This window comes from Parasteatoda tepidariorum, chromosome 1 (genome assembly GCF_043381705.1).
Source record: "Parasteatoda tepidariorum isolate YZ-2023 chromosome 1, CAS_Ptep_4.0, whole genome shotgun sequence".
NCBI lineage: Eukaryota > Metazoa > Arthropoda > Arachnida > Araneae > Theridiidae > Parasteatoda > Parasteatoda tepidariorum.
Genome location: NC_092204.1, coordinates 98714130 through 98734125, shown reverse-complemented (window position 1 = coordinate 98734125; position 19996 = coordinate 98714130). Strand labels below are relative to the sequence as shown.

The window sequence follows — 19996 nt, the reverse complement described above, 5'->3', positions numbered from 1 at the left end:
TATATATATATCTACAATTATTCAATTCCAATTCCCTAGAATGTGAGACATGTTAACTAGCTTCTATCTGGAGTTACCTTTGAATAGGTGATGATGGTTGACTTGGTCGGTAGCTTAGCCCCACAAGGAATATTACTTTTGAAATAGAAAATTTATTCAAAGATACTTGAATTTCTAATGGAAAAGTACTTTTTTTGCTATTTGCACAACTGCTTTACGCATCACTTTATTGATTGAGATTCGAAATAAATAAAGAAGAAGAAAAAAAGAAGCTGAGAAGATGAATGGAAGAAATCAGAGAAGAAATTTTGTTTTGCCCGAATGGAAGATTACATGCTAACTCATTATAAGCTAAGCCATGATTATATTTTGCAACATGAGACATCCATAGATCTCGATTCCAGTTTGTAGCTGAATGAGTTTCTTGTATTCATTTCCTTTTTAGGCCTAATTTTTTCTTATAACTTAAGGCTTCTATGATTTCTAATAAGAAAATATAGAACATTTTTGTTTTAATATTTCCTGTTTGCTAAAAGTAAGCACGTAAGCCTATTAAACTTAAAATTTCACAATGGCATTGTATATTTCGCGAGAAAAAGGTTAAACATAGAATTTTTATTAAATATTTTGTTGTTTGAATAGTTTATGCTTAGTACATAGAACTTCAATTAAAATTTTCACTATAAATCTGATACTATTTTGCACTATAAATCTGATACTTCAAACTTGATATCACCTAAGTTTTAATTCAAATACCTTAGAATGATACTTCAAATTTTAGTTCACAGAAAATTCAATGTAAACACTTTGTTTTATAAATACCATACACAAATTTAATATCTCGCAAACTTTAATTTAAATGTTTTCCATTGAAACTTGATATTTCAAATTGGATGCCCTGCACTAATTCAAATGCTAAGCGCTATAAATCTGATTCTACAAATTTGATGTCCCGTAAATAGGGAACGCTGTAAATCGAATGTCATAAATTTTAAACTTAAATGTTTTACTCTTTGAAACAGGAATTTGAAATTTAATGTCAAATGAGTCTTTAGCGTCATAATTCAACTAATTTGCTCTTTAAATCAGATACATTTGATATCATATAATTTTAAATTTAAAATACTCTACGTGGTATACCTCGCAATAGCATGAAAATTTATACTAAAAATCACATAAAATTTTATTTGAATACTTTAATCCATAAATTTAATTTTTATTTCTTGAAATTTGATTATCAATAACCTTTCCAGTTAGTTTAAAATTTAGAAACAATGTAGGAAATTTTTTTTATAGTAATACAAATAATTGCCGTCAGATTTTTAGTATTCTAAAAGTACAGAAAGGGAACTACAATTTGAATGTTTTTCCATAAAAAATAATTGATTGAACAAACCATTCTAGCATACATGTTATTTCTCCTATAATAAAGTAATTTAAAACTGTCACTGGTTTCTATTATTTTCAAAAAAAAATTATCTCATTTCAGAGTGAAAATGTCCTGTTAATTTCAAGCTGAAAATGATCCCTTTTTATAGAGATAAGTGTTCTATAATTTTTAAGGTGAAAATTATCCCATCTTATAATGAAAAATGCTCTGTTAATTTCAAACTGAAAATGATCCCTTTTTATTGTGATAAGTGTTTCATAATTTTTAAAGTGGAAATTATTCCATTTCAGAGTGAAAAGTGTTCGGTTAATTTGAAACTGTAAATGATTCCTCCTGATCATTTTGCTAAGTGTTTTAAAATTTTTAAAATGGAAATTATCCAATTTCACAGTGAAAAGTGTTATGTTACTTTCAAACTGTAAATGATCCCTTTTCATTGTGATTGGATGAAATTCATTTTTATTCTCTAATTTTCAGTGTAAAAAATATTTCATTTTAAAGTGAAAATCGTATACTTAATTTTAAACTAGAAATGAAACCTCTTCATTGTGATTGTTCCATTATTCAAATACTGCCTGATTGTTTATTTATTTCTGAAATATAAAGTGTTCGATTTCATTAATGAAAAGAGTTTTATTTTTTTCAAAGTAAATATAATCGTATTTTAAAGTAAAGAGCATTCTATTATTCTTATAAGAGAAAAATGCAATGAAAAGTGTCCGCCTTATAGTGAGGATTATATAAAACTATCATACCATATATTTTTACTTATAAATTTTTTAATGAAATTTTTTTATTAATTTTGATTAAATTTAATAATAGTGAATCATTTTTTCATGTAGTTTAATATTTATGAATCATATTGCATAAAATGTAACGCCAATTATTTTGATCAAAGTGAAAACAGCGCAAAGTTCAAATAATTGCCATCTTAAAATTTACGTAGTTTTAAAACCAAGTGCAGTATACACTACCTCAATGCAGATAAATTTCTCTTAAATAAAATGCTTAAGCTTTATTCCTGAGTCCTCATGATGAAAATATAATAAGGATGCAGTTAAGGACTAACAGTATAATTATACCATAGAGAATTTAACGGGTTTGCGATTACTAACTTCGTTAAAGTAATGTAACCATTAAAAGTTCCCATATGGGATGCAATTTAAATTAAGAAATTCAATTTTTGCGCCTCACATTTAAATTGATCCTATTAACTAAATTAATCATAGGGGTTTTCAACTTCCTACTAGATTAGGAAGACATCTAACTAATAATAGTTAAGCCATTAAACCGAAGACGCTGCGTCGTAGAAGAAAATTGCACCAATACGATTTCCTCGTTTTGCTATTGGATCAACAGAAATGTGTTTTACTTTTATGGTTTCTTTACCTAATCTTCATTCCAACAAAACCTAAAAAGAATAATATCGATCGTATAAAACCGAGGATTAGGAGACTCTTTCGTTTTCTTCTTACTTGGAAGAAGAGAGAAACCGAGATTTTTCGATAGTTGATTGGATATTACGTAGTTAGAGGTAATGACGTCATACATCAGATTGAAAGGAAGTGAAGACATATTGTTCCCTGATTGGTTGACCATCTGTTCATTTCCTTAGTTCTGATATAGGATAATAGAAGGTTATCAGAAAAGAATGCATTTAGGGACAGAATTGGAATTTATATTAATATATGTAAACAATTTTAAGGGTACAGAGCTCAAAGTTTCCCAGGTATTAAAAAATCGACGAGGTTAGGGTAGAAAAGAAAAAAATAATTTGATTTAGGAATATGTTAAGCGGAAATAAATGAGTGATTGATAAACAATCGAATTGCTTGGTATTTGATTTATAACTGTTTTCTGGAATTATGTTTCCCATGCACTTCTTAAAAGAACATTTCAAACAATGATAAAAATAATTTTTTGAGGTGTAATTTTTTAACAATAGATATAAATTAAAATTTTTGTCCATAAATCTGTGAAATAATTTAATATGTATTTAAAAAAAAACTTACTTGGAAAGTGTATAATGGTTCATTATTACTCTATTCAAAAACCAGTTTAGGGCTTTGATTTTTTGGAATTTAAACTATGACTTAACTTAAATAAAAAAAATTCAGAGAAACGGGAGTATTTTAATAAAAATTTCATTCGTTTCCTAAAGATACAAATTGGAAATAGCAGTTGACATGTTTCAATTTTTTAAAAACAGGCGCTTAGCTACTGTGTTTTTTCTAGTTTTGCTTCTCACTTTATTTTCCACTTTTACGTAGACAGCTTTACATTTTATGTTCCAAATCAAGTTTGTTTCTTTCTTTTCATGTCTGGTAAGTCTTGTAAACGGGCTCCTGAAGATTTTCATCAAGTAGTATGGCCAACTTAATTGAACCGAGTTAGCACAAATTCGATGTTTTTGCAGATATTTCACTTTACTTCAGTGCCCATTAATAAGGGCCGGGACAGCCTGGTTGGTAGGGCACTGTGCCTATGTCCAAGAGTTCGTGGGTTCAATCGCCACCGGCCGAAAACTGCCCGTGTAGTAAATGGTGACTCATGCACGCTAAATCTGACTAGTCGCAAAATTCTCCATGTTCCCATAACAAATCAATACCTCTGGGGGTGTCTTTGTCTTCCGGATTATAGTCCATTGTGCAGCTCTAGTGCAACGTAAATTAACAACAACAACAAAATCTTCCGGATATGTGAAAAATTACAAGGCTACGCAGTTGAACATTAGCCGACGTAAACCCAAAATTGGGTCGGCTGTTCAACGATGGATATAAAATAAAATAAAAATACAATGAGCGAGAAACGAAACTAAGGAAAAAATATATAAAGTTTTTCTTTCCAACTACAAATTTTCGATGTGTGGCTCCCCCTTCTGTTACATAAATAACAGTTAACCTATATTAAAATGCGTCCCACACATTTTAAAATTTCACAGAGTCAATGATTCCTGGTGTTTCTCAAACAAATTTTTTAAATTTGTGCAGAGGTTTTGTCCTAGATAGATCATAAGCTGTCTCTTTGATGTAACCCCTCCTCCTAAAAAAGTAAAAAAAAAGGATGCGCAAGGTATGAGGTTCTTTTTAAGGGCCCTTTTTTGGAATCACTAATGCTGAAATCTCAGCAAGAATGTAAACGACATACATGTGTAGATTAGGAGCCAATTGAGGGAAACTACAAAATGTATTGAATGAGTTTTAGTACAGATTTGAAGTTAGATGTGTTACATATGGGTCATACGTCGGTACAGAATTTTTTTTAAAAATATTTTCCTTCAATTTTGCATATTACTTATTGTGATATGTGTAGTAGTTTTGAAAATGTAAATGTTTAAAATCAGGTCCTTTCATCACTGTAATTTAAAAGTGTATCTATCTTAGGGACCGTTCACACTGCATGCGAAAAAAATCGCGTATACAAATTCGAAGACGCAAAAGAAAACCTGATTGATGAAATGTATTGACCCATGAAAAACTTGCCAATAAGGTTTTCGTTCGCATTTCCGGATTCGTATGCGTAATTTTTTCTGCATGCAGTGAGTGGTGGTTTTTAAAAATTTATAACGGCAAAATGTTAAAAAAGTCATGTGACAGGGTATGAATTTTATCACCCAGATTTCTAGACGTTAGCTTAATGTTTTTCATAAGGTGGCTCTGCAGATATTTAACGTTTAAATATAAGAAAAATACTTAAGAATAATAAATTTGAAAGTTTTAAAATATTTTAACGAAGGAAAATGTTATTTTAAAGTTTTCGAAATGTCCACCATCAGCAGTGAACCGAGCTAAATCCCGAAAAATAAACAATCGATTAAAAGAATAGCTGTACGGATGCTCGAACCAGTCATCATTCGATCATTACTCGAACTCACTATCATAAACACTCATGTTACATAAAAACAATCTAACACATGCATCAAAACGCAATGGAAAGAACAGTCGAATGAATTTGTAGTGCCATCTGTTGGACATTTTTTTAAATTTAAGTAGGAAAGCTAGCAAAAATAATTTATGGCCTGCCACATGAATTTGCTGTAAGAATGTAAGCACCTTCAGAACTGAAATCCCAATACTTCTTTAATCCGTTTTTAATATTTTCTGAAATTCATGAAATATACTACTTAACTTAAAAATTTAGTTTGAATGTACCGTGTACACAAAATCCATGATATAATAAAAATAGGTCAGTCTGAGCTATTGCTCGCGTTATAACTTTTCAGCAGATTGTTTAGTAAGTATTGGATAGAAATTTTACATGACAACTGATTTTTAAAAAATCGCTCCGAATTGTGGATAGCGATTTAATATTAATAAAAATCAATTAATTGGATTTATAATTTGAAAATTTCTGTTCAGAAAAACCGATAGATCATTACTGCAATAAATTTTTAATGAGAAAGAGCCTATATATTTTGAGATATTTAGCATCAATCTCTCTTATAAAATACAATTAGTTTATGCATCTTTAATGGTACGAATTGGAAGCAAGCAATAAATCTTTTTAGTGTAAAGTGCTGACAACCAAACGAAAGAAGCAATATGAGTGGAAAACAAATAGTTTGTCAATAGAATATTTCGAAATCACTGTCTTCGATATTTATTTTTAGGATCTAAATTAACAATGAAATTATTAATCATAATTATTAATAACAAGGAAAAATTGTTTTAAATTCAACGATAAGCTCGTAATTTATAAAATTTTTTCTGATTTCGCACAATGATGAGTTGGAGTATTTTTTTAAACCATTTAAAAATCAGATCACAAACGCTTTTCATTTTCATAAAACTGTGGCGTTTCTTCATGATGATACTTTGCGCCATTTTCATAAATTGCGTAGATTGTGTTGGATAAAGATAGACAAATCCAAACCTAATAGTTGCGAACAGCTGCTAGAAACTCACAACAAATGTGAAAAAAATACATCCACACTCTGAGATTTTTCTTAAAAAAGCTTTATTTAATGTGACGATAGAACCTTCGGAAAAAAACCCATAAGTGCGAACCAAATCAGGATTTTTTCCTTTCCCAATTTTATCCAGTAGAGAGATAAACAAAACTTTTAAAATAGATGAAACAAAATATTAAATCCACATAAAAATAAAAAGCTATTATAAACTAATTCTTTTCGATAACATTTTACTGCATTACATCATTAAAATACCTCTAACGGTGTATTTAGGAAAAACAGCAAAACAATACTAGTATCTTACAGAAAATTGACAAAAATATTACAAGAGAGAACCTCTCCTTAAGTACAGTAAAAACTGAAAAAGAATAAAAGCCACGAGATTCCAGACGGCTACTCCTGCCTCATCCAACCAAAAAGAAGAGAAAGGCTCTGAAGTCAATAGATGTCTACGAAATGAAGTGATAGTTCTTCATCTATTTCTTTAACATAGCAACTATATCCGAGGATTGACGGAAATATTGCTTTGCTATATAATCTTGTCGTAAAGAATTACTTGGGGTTCAGAAGGGATGAATAGCTAATATATTTTACAAAGTAATGAAACTTTTTTTTTAAAAGTCGCCAATTTGGTGTGACTTTGCTACCTATATAAAATGCATTAAAATCAACACATAATTCTCGTTTTTTTTTTAAGAAAATTTAATGGATCCAGACAATGCAGTGTTGGAGTAACTTATGAAATAGTTTATTTTATAACCGTCGTTGAACAGCCAACCCAATTTTGTGTTTACGACTATCAATGTTCAATGCCGTTGCCTTGTAATTTTGAATCCAATCCAGAAGACAAGGTTACTCCAGGATCAAGTATTGGGAGAAATTTTGCCTTCGTGGAGGACTTTTTTAAGGAACTAACCCGCATTTGCGTTACACGGAGAGGAAAACCACAGAAACCTCCCACGGTTAATCTGACGGCAAAGGACTCTACCCCGTGATAATATGAAATATTAAAAAATAAGAACAAAAACACTTTTCATTTTCACCTAACAGTGGCTTTTCTTTACATTGGCATTTTGCCCCATTTTCACAATTTGCACTGGGGGACAATTGCACAATTTGAAATATAAGCACATTTTAACCAAACAGTCAAGAAACACAGTTACACACTCTTCAATATAGCATGTTATTTGCTAAAAAGTATTATTTTTCGCGTAAGCTTTCGAAACATCTCCAGCCAATCAAATTGGGATTTATATTTCACCCAATTTAATGCAGAGCTTTATCCACAACCCTAAACAAAACGTTTGAGCAAAATATTCGATCCACATTGAAATAAAAAGCCATTGTAAAGTAATTCTCTTCCGTAAACATAATACTCCTATTATATCATTAAAATACCCCTAATGGTATATTTAGGGAAAGCAACAAAACAATATCTGACATATCCGAGTATCTTACAGAAAATTGATGAAAATAGTACAAGGAAAATAAAATACCAGAGGGAACTTCTACTTAAGTACAGTGAAAACCCCAAAAGAATTAAGGATCCCGGAGACTTGATGGTCCCGCCTAACTCATCCAACAAAGAAGGGGAGGGAAAACTCTGAAGTCAATAAACGTCCACGAAATGAAATGATGGGCCTTCATCTATTTCTTTGCCGAAGTAAATATATCCGTGGATTGACGGAAATATTGCTTTCTAGTACCGTGGCTCTTCCTCCGGTTTGGGAGGAAAAAACAAGTTTTTTTTTTAGAGGAAAGCTTGCGGGTGGTAAAAAAAGGAAGTTTTATGGGCAATTATGCCCTGAGAAGGATTATCTTAAGCAACAAATAGCCTCGGAGAGAATTGATTAAATAAAAGCGATATTTGCGCTAAATGCTTGATTGATAAAATATAGCCCTTTGATTTAAGAAAAAAAAATCTTCACAAAGAAGCTTTTTATGAGTGTTTAGAGAACTTAGAAAAATATTTATCTATCAATTAGCTGCAAGAATAAAGATTGTCAGTTTTAAAACTATTATTATTTTTTTATGCTTAAAACTTAGGTTATATTGTACGAATTGTTACTATATATTAATAATATTAATAAATATTAATATATAATATTAATATACATTGTTAATATATGTTAATATATACTCTATAATTCTGGTACGCAATTGAATAGTATATGATACTGTGAAATATTCAAATAATACTATAATTTTAGATTATTTTTCACGTAGATGGGTTGCAAATTATCACTAAATTTGAAATCGGTGAAATAAAAGAACCCTTTAACTGTAAAAAATCAAGTCACGTGTAAAAAATCAATCAAGATCAAGTCACGGTGAAAAGTACCAGCACTTAGGGTCACTACTTTTTACTGTAAAATCCATTTTTTCAGGAACATGCTACAAAACAAAAATCTAAAATAGCGTAATTATTACAGTAATAATTACCGTAGAATCACTGAATCAGTCTGATTAAATGAATATCACTGTAAAAGTTAGGGTATAATATTTCGCGAAAAAAATTAATTTTACGGTAAAATGGTTTTTACGGATGATGTATTAAAAGTGCCGGTTCTTTGTACCGTAAGTTGATCAGGAATTTTTTACAGTGTACCAGGTTTGAATCATAATTACTCGATTTGTGTCCTGCTTCGTACCGACCACCTCGCTCCAAATGCACACTTATCATAAGAAGTAGTAAGAACAATCCCGAGCTTGATTGTCGTGCCAAACATCGCATTTTTTCAATAATGGTAAACGATTCTTTAAGTATCTATTTAGACTTGTTTCCTGATTCACACATGTTCATTAATTCCACAAAAGTGAAAATCAATTCTCGACAGATTCATGAGTTTCCCAAGAGTACTTTCCGTTTGAAATCGAAAATCGCTCTGACATCCCCCAAAATTTTACACTGCTCGAGAAATTCTGTCTGAAATTTAAAAAAAAAATTAGTAATTGTCTAGATGCCGAATAAGCTTCAATTTGTAAAAGAAATCTTCTGTAGTTTAAGCTACAAAAAAACATTAACTTTTGAACCATTAAAAAGCTGCCTTTAATCAAAAACTTTTTCTTTCACTGTTGCCAAAGACAAATTTCATAGAAATCTTAAAAGTAAAGAAAGCTTCTTTTTATTAGGGGACACAAAAAAACTAAACAGTTTAATACATTTTTATTAACAAAAATTATGATGATTCCGTGTGAACATAGTCAACAGTTGATTTGCTATTTGTGATTGCAACATTGTTCTCCTTGCGCTGTTGCAAGTCAGTCTCGAACACACACAACGAAGGCCTGTACACACTAGACCGGTAATAGCAATATAGGAAACAACGCACACAACTATGATCTTAATTCAGCTCTCACCACCAGCTCTCAAAGTCCCGTGATCTTAATACAACTCTCTCTCGGCGTCTAAAAAAACAGCTATGAATCAACTAGTGATAAAGATTAATCGAATTTTATGCCAGATAAAATTCTGGTTTGGGATTATTGTAGCGTAGCTACCACTGCCACTGCAATGATTCAATTCCTATTCACTAGTGTATAAGACGCATTAACTCGATTCTTTCTAGAGGTACCTTTAGAGAGATGACGGTTGTCTAGCTCCACAAAGTAAGTACATTGTTGGTAGTCTAGCCTCACAGAGAAACCCATTTCCCAAAAATACACTGCTCAAAACAATTAAAGGATATTGAGGTAGAGGGTAAATCTTGCACCAGGAGAATTATTTGAATGATGAATACATTATCGACAGACGTAGTAGGCTATACGAGATGAAAATGACATTTGTTTGGCAGAAAAAAATGTGTTTTGTTCAACATTGGGGTTCAGAAGGAAAAAGATATGATTTGTGCATATGAGAAAAAAATAATAAAAAGGTGTTTCCTGAAAAGAAAATCGTTTTTAGTAGGGAGTATGGTTTTCCCGGATAAAGTTGAATACCTTTGATGCATCGAGTTAATGAGGTGATTAATGAGGGGCTGGGATATTCTGTCCCTCTCCTCCAGAAGAGCTCTTTCCAGTTCTTGGAGAGTTTGTGGAGGTAGTAGGCGTCCAGTGATTCGTCTGCCTAGGATGTCCTAAAATTGTTCGATTGGGATCATGCTGGCCAATCCATTCATGTGATTCCTTCCTCCAAAAGGAAACCATTCACCAGTTAGAACGATGGGGCCTGCAATTGTCGTCCTTTAACATGAAGTCATCTCCAATTGCTGCAGCTTAAAGGACTACAGTAGATCTCAGTATCTCATTATTATGTAGGAGACCGGTCAGAGCTCCATTTCAAATTATATGGAGATCAGTGCGCCTATCAATGGAGGTGCCAGTATAAACTATCACACCCCACCGCTAAATCTTACACATTCGTGCACGAATGCAGGATTATTTCAGTGCCTCGTTGTCCCAGATGAAAATAAGCCTATTATCTGTGTGAACAGAAAAACGGGACTCATCAGAGTATAGCGTGAATGTGGTTTCGGACAGTCTGTGTTGAAACTGTGGTGCCAGTAGTCAAGCGAAGGTGTTGTTGAAAAAGAATGGCATACACATTTCGGTGACTCCGAGCCGTTAGCGCAAATAACGGTCTTCATTGGGATTTGTTGCACGTCTACGCCCTTGACCAGATCTTCGGTCTGTATTTCCAGTCTCCAAAAAAACGTTCCAGATCCTGAAGATCACATTCTGCGAAACTCCAATTGCTTCTGCTGCTTCAGCTTGTGTTTGGTCTCTCTCTAACCGGCCAACAACTCTTCAAGCTTCTGATTCGGTGAACTAACTTCGTTGAGACATTGCACTCATCGTAACAACAAGCTTTCTGCACGTCGATTATTCTTTTCCGCTTTGTCTTACATTAAGTTGAAAGCCAAATCAAATTCACTGCCGCTAAAGCGTCGTCTTCGACGTCGAACTCAAAATTTGCATATTGCGAAATTAGAAAATAGGAAAAATTTGCATTTGTGACTCACTTCGATTTCATGCAAAAAAAATAGCTTGTGATGATGATATCACAATACCCTCAAGTTTTAACCTTTTGGCATTTGTCTAAATTTATAATGTCCCTTTTGCGACGGTACCTTGCACCCAGTTTTTCTTAACTGCAACCGTGAGCTTGGCTAAGCCGGTTGCCCGGATGGACGCTAACATTCGATTTGTGTTGGTGCTCGAAGTAAGTGAGCGGGAACCTTATTCGCTTTCTTCTCTGCATGCTCAGGAGATAATTCTCTGCATGCTCAGGAGATAAAAGTTTATTCTCTATTTCTAAATATTTATGTGTTACTGAAACTGGGCATTTATGCGAATTTAGTAATTCGAATAGATTTACCAATTTTTATACATTGATTTTTGGAGATTAACGGCATAGCATGCAGAGAAGGGGAAACGTGCTATCTTCGAAGCTGCAGAGTGTTTTTATGGAGTAGTTCCAGTGCTTCATAGTGCCTTTAATTTGTGATCTTCCTATAAATAAAAGAAAAAATGATGCCGAAGTTGTTAGTCATCATTTCCATTCATGACCAGTGAACCTGAAGTTTACTGCACTATACCACGTGCCTGATGCAGCTGATACGACATCGCTTATACCGTTATTTAATACATGACTTACAATATCTATTAACTGTTTTGAGCAGTGTATTAACATTCGGCATCCTTGTTTCCAAATACCATTATTTAAGTGAGTGTTCACCCCGTCTGAGAACTTAACCTTCACTTAAATGGACAATAAATTTAACGAATTATAATTATAAATGAATAGCATGAGGAAATTTCACTCTCTTTTAATGAATTAATTCTATCTTTCCCCTCGCAGACACTTGTAAGTCCGACATTACATGGTTAAATTTATTTGCTATCATGGTGACAGTATTTTCATAGTACATTCAATAATTATCGGAAAAATTTACCGTATGTTTAAAAAAAGCGAACCACAGGTCCTGGGTTCGATCCTCTGGCTGGGCAAGGTTGACTCAGCCTTTCATCCCTTCAGTGGGTCGATAAATGAGTACCAAGCATGCTTGGGAACTAAACACTGGGGGTTCCGCGTTCGGCTGACCACATAACCGGAACATCTGCTCTTGCAGCCTAGAGCCCAAGGTCAAGAAAACTGAGATGGACACAGTAGGCCTTGGCCCTCTATGGGCTGTCGCGCCAATGAGTTTAGTTTTTTCAGCCATTAAAAGGAGTTTGAACCCGAGACAAGCAAGCTTTCTTTATAAATCTAGCACCCGACTTAGTTTTAAAAAGACAAGAACGATCATAAAATCCCGGACGAATGAAAATAAAGTTTCTATGGCTTTCCACTAACGCACTATTGAGATTTTCATATACTGATAAATCAACGATTACGTGGAAAGGTTAACATCCGTTTTGAAGGCGGAAACTGACCTGTCGACTTTTTGACAGGGGTGTTAGCTAGAAGAAATATGATATTCATTCTGCTGCTAAGTTGAAATGTGTAAAATATGTCATCCGCACTTAATCTGTACTACACCCCTATTATATTGAGGTTTTTCCACTCACCCTTTTTGACTGCTTGCCAGTTTCCCATATTATACGTTGGCGATCAGCAATTTATTGTAAAAATTAAATTATGCCGAAAAAAGAAACACAATTGACAGTAATATTTACTTTAGAAGCTCCCTGAATTTTTTACAGCAGCAGTTTACTCAAAAATAAATCCTTATCGGAACTTCGCCTAATAAATTTAACGAAATCAACCCCGTTTTTAAATCATCATGTTGCTAATAAGTTATGAACATTAAAGAAATATAAATCTAACATCATCAAAATCATATCATTCTTTACACAAAAGTCATAATCAAGTTACTTAAGACTTCACTTACATTGTTATCTAGATAGCCATTTCCATCTGTATCGTAAAGGCGAAATGTAACTAAAAAAGAGAAGATAATTAATGTCTCAGGCACAAGATAATATTTTAATTTCAATGAATTTATTAAATATTCATAAAATACAAATTTTTTTTAAAAAGAGATATGATTTTATCCAACACAGAAGGAATTCTAAGAGGTTGTTGTGTTCGTTGAAATTTCATAGAATAGAATTTATTATATAGGTTAAATATACTAAATGAATATTTTTTTGTTAATTTTAAGTTACTGGTCGGAAAATTTTTTAAATGGGCTGTTTCACCTTTTTTTTCTTTACAAAACCCTTTGATAGGTGGATCAACTCTTTTCGATACAGAAATTAAAAACTGTATAAATGGGATATCCCAATATTTTTCCAGTGGGTCATTTGATGACCTCCGGATTATGGGTTGATGACTATCGATATTTACAGCAAGTCTTAGTTTCCAAATGTTTTTTGGCTGTGGAACCCTAAATGATCGATCTTTTTGGCGGAATCCAGATTTAATAATTAAAGATCATTAGAAATTCTAAACACATTAACTAATAAGACTACTATATATTTTGAAAATATTAAATGTGAGGAATGTAATGTTTTGATTTTTTTAACCAAGGGTTGTCTTAAAATTAGGTTTTATGTCCGGCAGTTGAATTCGTAAGCTTAAAACGGCATTTAGTTTAGTTCTAAATTAACTTTTGTTGTATATATAAGTTGAAAATAATATTAAACAAATAATAAGTAAAAGCTGATGTTAAGATAAGGTTATGGTTTCGTTGAACTGAAAACGAAAGGGAATTTTTATAAGAGCTGAGAATGGACATCAAAGAAGCATATTTTTTAATCATTGAATTAATTTTATGTTGAACTGAAAATCTCGACGAGGAAAATATAAATTTAATTTTGTATAAATGCAGATACTTTACAACTCATTGTTATTAATAAAAAATCTATAAATGCCTATTATATTATTAAATTAAGTTATTTCTTTTTTTTGGGCAATTTTCTTTTTCTTTTTGCATAAAAAGAAACGTGAAATTAAATAAATATTGTGTTTTTGATCGGATCTAAAAAATTAAGGGTTCCGAAAATCATTGCTGTTAAATTTTTTTTAACTCCATGGAACACGTTTCGGGAACCTCTGGTCTACAGGTATGAAGACCAGTTTTAATCTAATATGCTTCTTATTTCTACTAGTCAGCGGTGTTCCGAAAAAAAAACTGCTTTAACCACCCGTAATTTTTTAATAAATGTTTTAAAATAAGATTTAAATTCTTACACAGCTTAGCAAAACGTTGCTACAAGATCATTTTTAAGACAAAAAAATGTAATTATGTTTAAGTAGATCACAACTTATAGAGCTAACGTTTCTTAATCTCAGTTTAGAACTTGTTTTCCAATTTCGATCAACTAAAGACGTCAAACACTCATTTGAGATACAACATGCTTTCAAGGGATTCATCTAATGACCAGATTTTCTATTACAAAGATGGTAAACTCAATGAATTGAAAAGGTAGTTTTAAAAAGACTTTCCAGCAATGAAATAAATAACGACACCTAAGTCAAAATTCTTGATGCTCCCATGAATACATTTTGATGGTTCATGTTTGTTTCAAGGAGTGCAAAGTAGATCTACCTCCTCGTAGTGCACTCCGGGCAACGCTCTGCGGCTAAGTGATCTACAGCCTTCAGCAATTTCTTGCTACAATGCAGTTGCAGCCTTCCGCTTATATACAGGCCACGATTGTCTTTCTACTCACTTATACCGCATAGGCCTTTCCACCACGCCTTTTTGTCCACTTTGTAAATCTGGAGAGAAATCGGGCAGGGACCACCTGCTTCTATGTGGGCCCCTTCATGGATACACTGAGTCCTCAAGATATTGGGAAGCAAGAGAACTTTTAAGGGAATGACTTCGGTCTTCTTTCTTTGTTATCCTACGTACATTTGTATTCGTTATTTATTTCATCTTTCTATTTATACCTTTTGCCTTGCCATTAGAAATAAAAACAATGTCTGTTTAAATGCGATTCTTGATGGTCCAACATCATTTGATGGTCACCATCATCCAACATTTTCCATTACGCATTCATGGTTTTTGATGTGCCAACAAACTTCCATCATTCCATGATGGAAAATGCTACTTTAATACTATGATGGTTAACCATCAAGAGACCAACGATACATAGACCAATAATTCATGATGACCCGTGATTGTTCCAACTATACATTTCCATAATATTTTAATGGTAATTCTTGTTGGTTCTTTGGAATGTACCATCAAAACAATTCGGATTTTTTTTTATGTTGGACCATCATAAATCAGTACGAATTCCTACATCGGGATGATGGTTGTTCATGATCGCTCCAACGTTTGATTTTTAAGAAACTATGATGGAAATTTCTGATGCTTCAGCATGAGCAAAGGATCAAAACAAGTTGCTATTCTTATATTTGACCATCATAAATCAATCCGAATTCCTACATTGGGGTGATGGTTACTCATGTTGGTTACCATCAAACAATATAATGGTTCATGACGGAATTATTGATGGTTACCATTAAGACAACGTTGGTCCAAGCTCTGAGAAATTCGCAAAAGAATATTGATAAAAATATAAGTCCTAATACATTGCAGTCTGTAATAAAAAAAAGCTGTTTGTGTGTCTGCCTGTGAATGTGGCTCTTATATAATTCCAGAACCACTTTTGCTTGAATTTTCATCAGCCGGAGAAAAGGACAATTTTAGCCCTTTTTTCCTGCTGTCAAAATCCTTTAATCTTAAAAATCATTTAAAAATTACAAATAGTTGATTGGAGAGACAAGTTTAAAAAATGAGTTTTTTTATTAGGTTTAACACTAAGCATTGTTACAAATAAGACTTCAAAAATATTTTTTTTTCCTTTCCCAATTATTTAAAAGATAATATTAGACACGCTTGTTTACTTACATCTCTGTTCATTCGAAAATTGATTTTATTGCTTGATTTATTTAGTGATGATAATTTAGTTAATTTTTTTTATTCGTTATGTCAGTTAAAATCGAGGATAAGCATGCATGGTACGTGGTGGTTACGTCGCCGCAGTAGTATTTTTAAGGTTATCTGAAAGTTTATTTAGCTATTTGTTTAACATGGTTACTCGAAGCTCTTTCGCAAAGTAAAAAAATCCATAGTTTAAGCGTCTCATATATGAAGCAAAGCTATAATTTTAAACTATGCCATCTTGCCATAAAACTGGGCTTTAGATCGAAAGGAAGTAATTAAACTTTTTTTAAAAATTGCAAGTCTGAGACATTTTCCAAACTAGATGAAAAATATCAAAATAATAGCATTATTCACATATTTTTGCAAATTTTTATAAGTGCAGATAATGCAGCATTGGAGTAAGTTTTTAAATAATATAAAAATTGAACCACAAATGCTTCTATCTTTTCAAAACTGTGACTTTTCACTCGATTGATGTTTTCCATTTTGAGAATAAAAATAGAGGGCGCTGTTTAAAGATAGGCTAAACTTCCCCTAACAGTCCGAAATAACTCTTTCAAACTTAAAGCAGCTATAAAAATAGCATATTATTCGCAAAAAAGCATCATTCCATGCGAAGACAGAGCCTTCGATGTATTCTATATAATAATGTTTAATATTCAGTAGTTTAATTATTATATTAGAATAACAGTAAAATGCATACGTACGTATGTAAAGTAACATAAAAAAAATGAAGCACATTTACTTATCTTGTTTTGTAATGTTAAAAATAAAACACAATTTCCTGTTTGTAAGGGGGAAAAACCAATTTTCTCTCGGATTTCATAACTTAATTCTTCGAGGATGAACTACTATATAATGAGTGAAATTTTCATGAAAAATAAGTATTTATCATAAATAAGTACTTTTTTTTGGAGCTTAATAAAACACCACATCATTGTTTATTAATTTTTAATTAACAGCATCCATCATTCTAGTTCGATTCTTAATATTACTTTTTACGTTATATGGATAAAAAAGATCTGTTTCACAAATCACAAACGTTTTCAATATAAATCCTTTTAATTTTCTTTCAATTTCTATTTTTCACATTGTTTTAAATATGAAAAAGTGTTCAAAAAGAAAAGAAAAGTTTTGTAATGTAAGTTTCGGAATCACTTAAGTTTAATGACAAGAAAAAACGAAACAAATAATCCTGTCCTCGAGAATAACGCATTTCATTCATCCTTTTATAGAAAAATAATAGCATTATTTCTTTATAAATAACAAAGAAAGTCCCGAAATCTTATAACTTTTTGTTTTAGAAACCCCATTTAAAATAGTCCACTACACATTTTTAAAAATATCAAAAGTGTAAGTAAAAGCAGACATATTTGTTACTCATTGCTTCATAGAACAAAATTAAACAAATTTCTCTCTATTTTTTGTTTGTTTGCTTTCATTAATAAAATTTTTTATCAATATTCTTGCGCAAACAACACCTGCCAGTATATTCTAAGCATTAAGAGAAATAAAAAAGTTGTGTTACATTATTGAGTTTAGCTTTTCGCATCTGCATCGCTTTGTATTTATACTTTCCTCGTATATCATCAGTTAAAAGAGTTGGAAAAGTTTCTATTCGCACATTTCAGAGAGATATAGTGCACCTGATCCCCATAAAAATGCTAGCTTTTATTGCTTTTACAAGACCTTATATTAGCACCTTTTTCCGAACATCCCATTAAGATGACTGTCTCATTCAAACATGAGAACAGAAATAATTTTATTCGTTTGAAATACATTTAGTAAAGATTTTTTAATTTTTTATAGGAAAGATGTATTACGTCATGTAATCATTCATTAACACACTTTACAAGAAATATTGAGGAAATATTGAGGCAATTTAAGGTAGTATAGGATAGATAGATAATGTCATGCCATACTTTATTAAGATACTGTATAAAAAAATATAGTGAAAATATTGAAATATAGAGGCAATTTAAAGTAATAAAGGAAAGAAATTATATTATGTCATCCTTTATTAATACGCTGTATAAGAAATATTGAAATATCGAGGAAATTTAAAGTAGTATGGGAAATATATATTCTGTCATGTCATAATTTATAAATATAATGCATCAGAAATATTGAGGAAAAACTGAGGCAATTTAAAACAGTATAAAAAAGATATATTAAGTCCTCATTTATTAATATACTGTATAAGAAATATTGTGGGAATTTAAAGTGGAACAGGAAATTTATATTATGTCATGTTATCATTTATTGATAAACTGTATAAGAATTATTGAGGAAATTTAAAATATCATAGGAAAGATATATTATGTCATTTATTAATCTTGTTAGATTACTATCATGTTATCATTTATTAATGTACTGTATAAGAAATATTCAAGCGTGAATATATAGATATTCCATTAATTTAGATAGAATTAAAATGAGTCATGAAATATTACTAGTACAATGCGTAAAAAAAGCAGAACACCTGTGATAATGAATCGAACATTTAATAATAAAAATAATTATCAATTATAAAAATTTTTTTAATGTAAATACATTTGCATAAATGAATTATGCAATCGGAAGCAAAAAATTGCATTCTTTGTTATTGTTGTTGTTAACTAAACATGTTGATAATCAAACATGCTGAAACAAGTAAAAAGTAAAATTAACAATCAGTGGATCAAACTATCGAAAACTCTTCTTACTTAGCTATTGGAATCATATTTTTCAGATTGCGGCTAATCCCATGTGAAAAGTTAAATAAAACAGTAAATAAAAGTTAAAAAAACCAATAAACAATAAAATTAGGAATAAAAATTAAAAGTATAAATATACACAATTATAAACTAATATTGAAATAAACACTTTCGGAGCTGACGAATCACCATAGAGGTTAATTAGAACAATTGTTAATTTAAAAGAATCACTATCTTGTCAAATAAAACAGTGTCTGACAATGTTAATCTCTGAACACCAGCAGTTTGTTTTCTTTAACAATCAAACTGGTACGATATCTTTCAATTTCACTTATCTCGATAAAGTATTATATGAGTTGGATAACATTTTTGTTATATTATTGAATATTAATATGAAAGCTTTATGCGTACAATGCTTGCAGAGCTTTTCAATAAGAGAGGTTATTTTGATGAATGCTGTATATTTTTTCCATTGTATTTTTAACAAATCTCTTTACAATTTTTGCAAGCAGAATAGAAAATTTATATAAATCATAAAAAGTCGGCATGGTTTAAGGTTTTGAACGCTTGCCTAATATTGAGACATCACAGGTTTAGAATTTGTTGATAAATACTCCCAGTTGACACCGACCACATTATTTACGAAGAATATTCCATGTTGTAGACTGATCACCGGGTTAGAAGCCTTCATTTATAGGCTAACACCATGGAGAGGCTTTTCGTGGTTTTCTCCTCTTTACAATTGAGATCCGGGTTAGCTCAATCAAAAAGTTATCCACTAAAGCGAGTAGGTTCTAATGTCAGTTCTCTTGTCTTATGGGTTGGGTGCAAAATTACTAGGCTTAAAAAATGATAGCTGTAAATCTGAGATCAATCAATATGGGGAATAAAGCATAATATATATATATATGTAATGTTAAAACAATTATATATTAAATATAATCCTTAAATAGAGCATTTATCCAACGCGCAAACGTTTAAAAACCTTTCCCACAAGAAAGTAATAATATTGATCTAATTATCTCAAAAAATGTGATGATGTGGCTTTAGCAGCTTGGGAAATTGATCAGTCCCACGCTACTGAGACCTATTAACATTTAAATATATTGTCCAGAAAGATATAAAAACCCTCTTTCCAAGGTCAAATGTGCTATTC

General features: G+C 31.4%; 1 protein-coding gene across 1 annotated transcript in view; it reads right to left on the bottom strand.

Moving 5' to 3' along the window:
* The window catches only part of LOC107444500 (diacyl glycerol kinase 1), a 411787-nt gene that overhangs the window by 76345 nt on the left and 315446 nt on the right, over nucleotides 1-19996 (bottom strand). Inside the window, exon 10 of the mRNA XM_071186108.1 lies at nucleotides 13133-13182. Within this exon, the coding sequence (XP_071042209.1) occupies nucleotides 13133-13182 (50 nt within the window). The remainder of the gene's footprint in view (nucleotides 1-13132; nucleotides 13183-19996) is intronic.